This window comes from Tiliqua scincoides, chromosome 13, assembly GCF_035046505.1.
Source record: "Tiliqua scincoides isolate rTilSci1 chromosome 13, rTilSci1.hap2, whole genome shotgun sequence".
Lineage (NCBI taxonomy): Eukaryota > Metazoa > Chordata > Lepidosauria > Squamata > Scincidae > Tiliqua > Tiliqua scincoides.
In genome coordinates this window covers 2,331,319-2,336,280 of record NC_089833.1, presented here as the reverse complement: position 1 = coordinate 2,336,280, position 4,962 = coordinate 2,331,319, and the positions used below count along the sequence as shown (strand labels likewise).

General features: G+C 50.3%; 1 protein-coding gene across 1 annotated transcript in view; it reads left to right on the top strand.

The window, feature by feature from the left end:
• The first annotated feature begins 60 nt into the window (after positions 1–60).
• CHTF18 (chromosome transmission fidelity factor 18) overlaps positions 61–4,962 on the top strand; it is a 39,137-nt gene continuing 34,235 nt past the window's right edge. The window contains exons 1-5 of the mRNA XM_066640487.1: positions 61–203; positions 1,004–1,264; positions 2,261–2,405; positions 3,931–4,129; positions 4,305–4,394. Coding sequence (XP_066496584.1) covers positions 134–203; positions 1,004–1,264; positions 2,261–2,405; positions 3,931–4,129; positions 4,305–4,394 — 765 coding nt within the window. The 5' untranslated portion in view covers positions 61–133. The remainder of the gene's footprint in view (positions 204–1,003; positions 1,265–2,260; positions 2,406–3,930; positions 4,130–4,304; positions 4,395–4,962) is intronic.

Here is a 4,962-nt window from a genome sequence, read left to right as displayed (position 1 = left end):
GGAGCAGCAGCGCGTGAGGCGGTCAGTGGGAGGGCGCCCCGCCGCCCCGCCCAGCGCGCGCTGCTTGCAGGCGCCCGTCGCTCCTTCGCCCACACCGAGCAGGGGCACGGCGGGGCTCGCGCAGGTTCCGCGCATGGAGGGCCCCGAGGACGGCTTCGCGGAGCGCTTCGCGGACGAGCTGGAGGCGCTGGCCGAGCTGGAAGGTGGGCGGCGGGCGGCGCAGCAGCTGGTCCCGAGCGCGGCCCGCCAAGGGAGCAGCCAGTCCAATATACTGAAAATAGAACGTTGAAGTGAATGAGGACCCACCTAGTGGGTCCCGACCCGCAGTGTGAGAAGCACTGCCCGCTCACTGAGAACACTCGCCCAGGAAGCCTTTGGGGTGCTTGATACAAGCAGAGGGGGAAAATCAGGGAATGCGGTGCTGCCTGTTAGGCACCCAGCCCTGTGCACGTCTACTCAGTCCCATTGGAGACAATGGGGCTTACTCCCAGGTAAGGGTGGTTGGGATTGGGCTGTCACTCAAGGACTGCTGCCTGCAGGAGGAAGTCCTCAGGGCCACTGAGGCAGAAGCTGGGACCACGGGTGGTGCCCTGGTGACCCACCTCCTGAGCACCCTGTGGACCATCAAGAGGGAGAATGGTCCAGCCACAGCTGACTCTCCAGCACTGTGGGCAGTCCATTCTCTGCCCTCCTTGGTGGTCCGTAGTGAGACCTGGAAGTGGTCAAAGCGAACCGCTCTTCAGGGTCTCACAGATCAGTTGGGAACTAGCAGTTTAACTTGTGGGAAAAAGTATTTTTAAAACATTTTTTACGAACAAGATGCTTGCAACGGGATTGGGGGGTGAGTGTGGATTTAGGCAACTTTCTGATAAGTTGGCAAGTACTTAGGACTTTTGGGTTGGGTTGGGTTTGGTTCACTAAATGAAGCCCTCCCAGTTTCAATTCCCTGGTCAACTTCCAAGAAACAATGGCCTTCTTTTCCCTTTCTTTCCTGTATATAAAGCACATCAAGTTCCATCCCATAAAGTCTCCAAGTTCCGGAACGGAAAGCGAACATTTGAAGAGGCTCTCTCTAGTGGGGATCTGGTTAAGGGGTCGCTTGTCACCAGCTGCTTGCCATGCCTGGATGAGAGTCATGGAGGCCCAGTACTTTCAGCAGGGAGTGTTGTTCATGCTGACCTGAAGTCCCAGGTCCCAGTACCTGTGGAGGTTGCAGAAGGCTCGTCCCAAAGATGCTTCCCTCAGGAGGCTGACGGCATTCACAGTAGGTGTTGCAGTCTAAGTATTGTATATTTCCACTTGTGTTTGTGAGTTTTTTTAACCTACTTTAACGAGGTCGATTTGCACAGTTTTGCAGAAGTTGTCCCTCTGATTTTACTTCCACCTATTAGAACTGGTGTTGTAGTAGGACTGTGTTTTAAGACAGCTGTGAAACTTTGGCTGGTCTAACATACAACTAAAATACAAAAAGTTGTACGCTGTAGTCTTTGAACCACAGACAGCTGCTAATCTATCATAATTGGTTATCTCTTACCTCCCCTGCTCAGTTTAATCTGTTCATATTAGCCTTTAAACCCCTAAACCGGAGGTTTCCAAAGTGTGCCTTTCAGTGTGCCAGGATGCTGCAGCACACTCACAGGGGTGCTGCAGGTTGTCTCAGATGGCCTCTCCTGCTGGCTCCCCCAGTTGCTACCATCTTGGATCACACAAATTCTCTCACAATTTGGGTGCCACTATCTTAGATCATTTCTTGGAGATTTCGCACAATCCAAGTTGGCGATGCCCAGCTGAGCTGGGAAGGAGAGGCTGCAGGGGTGCTTTGACACCCGGGCGACCAAGTTTGGGAACCGCTGTCCTAAATGGTTTGGGACTCAGGGACCTGAGAAATTGCTTGCTCTATTGCCTGATCCTTAAGATCTGCATCAAACACTCTGCTCTCTGTCCTGCTGCTGCATGAGATCAGACAGATTAGTACAAGATACAGGACTTTTTCATTGGTGGCACCAAGATAGTGAAAAATTCTCCCAGAGGTGATCTACTGGGCCCCATCTCTCATTGTTGTATGGATATATTTTAAAGCTTTTTTCATTTGGATATGCTTTTGAGTATTCACTGTGAGCTGATGGTCTTGATTGGCTTGTTTAAATATGTGTGGTTTTGCTGCTGTCTTAATAGAGGGCCTACATGGTTCGTATGAAAGCCAAAGTGTGGTGGGGTAGGTAAGAGCTTTCCTTTCTTGCTTTCCTCTTGGGTCCAACAGCCCCAAAACCAAAGCGACGGCGACATGAAGCTGTGAAGAAGCTGGACTTTGGCATGGAGGACCAGGCTGCACTTAAAGAACGGCTGCAAGATGGAGAAGCTCCACCTCTTTCACCAAGATCTGCCTCTGAACTGCAGGACACAAGGTTCTCTGTAGGGGGAAGAGATGTGCTAAGAGGCTGATGTGATGTACCCTCAGCACTACTTTCAAAATCATGCTGAAGTCCTTGAGTAAATTTTGAATAGCAAAATCCATTGGGGGAGTACGCGAGGCTGCAGAACTTTCGTGGAGGGCAGGATTGGCCCTCCAGAGGTTTCATGCAGCCTCCCAGCCTCCTGAAAACACCTGGGCACAATCCAAAGTCACTTCTGGCTCTACACAGCAGCCACTTCAGGTCACAAATATGTGGATACTCAAATCCACGGATGCTGTGAGCGCATGAATGAGGACCTCATCTTTTCTGTTCCTCTTATTTTGAACTTGGGGCTTGCTTGCCCCAGTAGACCACCTGCAAACAGAAGAGGGTTTGAAATTTGAGTACAGGTCCCGACTCAGAAGTTTTCAGAGTTCAGAAACTTTCTTTTATAAAAAACAAAAGCCTTCTATGGGGTGCCCCACCATTAAAAAAAATGCGTTAGGTAAGGCTGCCTTCTGGTTCTCTGAATATTCAATTTGACGCCTGTAGAATTTAGAGATGAGGGTGAGAAAGAGTGGATTCCGGGAGAGGCAAAACAGAGCTTAGAACTGTCAATTCCTTCCCAGAATCAGGCAGAGCTAGGCAGGCAAATGTTTTCTTGCACCATGAACGACAGAGTGGAAAAGGAATCCTGGAGAGAAGGAAAGTGCAGAGCTAGAACATTGGCAAATGGGAGGAGCAGAGGCTGGCATGGCACTGGGTAAGGGGGTGCTAGATGGAAATAAGGTGAGAAGTCATGAAATTGATATTTAATCAATTGGACAGATTTCTGGAGGAAATCTGCATTATGCATTACAAGTCATGATATGCAAGCTCCTGGTTTTAGAAGTAAGCTACCTTGGAATGCCAGATGCAGGGGAGGGCACCAGGACGCATGTCTCTTGTTGTCTTGTGTGCTCCCTGAGGCATTTGGTGGGCCACTGTGAGATACAGGAAGCTGGACTAGATGAGCCTTTGGCCTTATCCAGCAGGGCTCTTCTGATGTTCTTAATCACAGAGGGAATGGAGATGCCTCGCAAATAAGGTGGGGGAAGTTAGTAGCCAACTGAAGTGTGTACATTGGTTAGATGGGGCCTGTAAGACCCAACTGCTTCCAGCTCATAAGAGCTTTGTAAATTCTGGGGCAGCCAGGCAAAAGGCTGATTTCAGGTTTGTGGTGGAGAGAGCTGGTCCAAGTTGCAGAAGCTCACAATCCTTGCCTGGCAAGGCACCAGACTACTCAACTCTTCTTTCCATTGCCTGAAAAGGAAGTGGGAAGTGGAGCAGGAGAGCGAGAGAGAGTGGTGGGCAAGAGTGTCAGAGCTGCTCTAGTCCAACACTCTCACTTCTGCTCTGTTCCCTGTTTTCAAATGCAGGGAGGAGCAGCAGAGGCAGGCAGTGGGCGCTCCCCTCACACCTGAGCCGGCACCTTGGATTCATGGATGTGCAAGATTTGCTGATGGGTGTCCTCTCCTCATTTTTCCTTGCCATGAAGGAACCCAAAGTTTGCAATCTCAGATAGCACAGATCTGGGCAGCATGCTCCCACTGCACAGTACTCCGCCGGCAGAGAAGGACTCCAAGAAGGTTCTCAAGCGCCCACCCATTCTGGAGAACTATATCAACGTGACTTCCACCAACGGCACCCGTGTCTTCATGGTTGTGAAGGATGATTGTTCCCACACAGGAACAGAGGTATCTGTTTGGGCCAGGCACAGGCTGAGCTCTTTGGAAGCCAGCTGTCTCCTCTGTTTCATTGTGCTGCCCCAGGGGAAGGTGGGTGATACCACGTTCTCTCACTGGGACTGATGCACCAGCCCAGTGTTTGTGCATGAACATTTCACGAATGTTTTTCATTTGCTTTCTGCAGCTCTCCGGCTTCACTGGGTGGAAAGGGCAGAGGCAGCTCCATCTGCTTGGTGTTCCATTCTCCTATCTAAAGGAGCAAGTAGCTGAAGAGGTATAGGTGTTTCTTCATCTCCCTCTCATAGAAGAGCCCTGCTGGATCAGACCAAAACCTATCTAGCCCAGAGTCCTTTATCACCTTATAGTGGCCCACCAGGTGCCTCTGGGAGCACACAGGACAAGAGACCTGCATCCTGGGGCCACTCCTTTGCACCTGGCATGTCAGAGACAGCCTATATCTAAAACCAGGAGGTTGCATGTATTCATTGTGGCTTATAACCTGTGATGGACTTTTCATCAGTCTGTACATCTAGACCTTCAAGAGCTATCATCACCATATCCTGTGGCAAGGAGTTCCACACCGTATAAGAATAACCTCATCCACAGATCCATGCCCATATGTGGTTCTCTTTTCTCTCTCTTCCTCCCTCCCCTTTTCTATCCAGCTCTTTGCAACATCTCAAAGCACATTTTCCTTTTGACTCTTATCTTGGGGTGATTTTCTACAAGTGTAAAGTCTGGTATGGCTGTTTCTTGGGAGAGGGGACGGGCTGGGGCTGGTAGTGGTAAGGATGAGATTGATAACATGTTGGAGGAAAGTCCCAGAACTGCAGAGGCTGAGA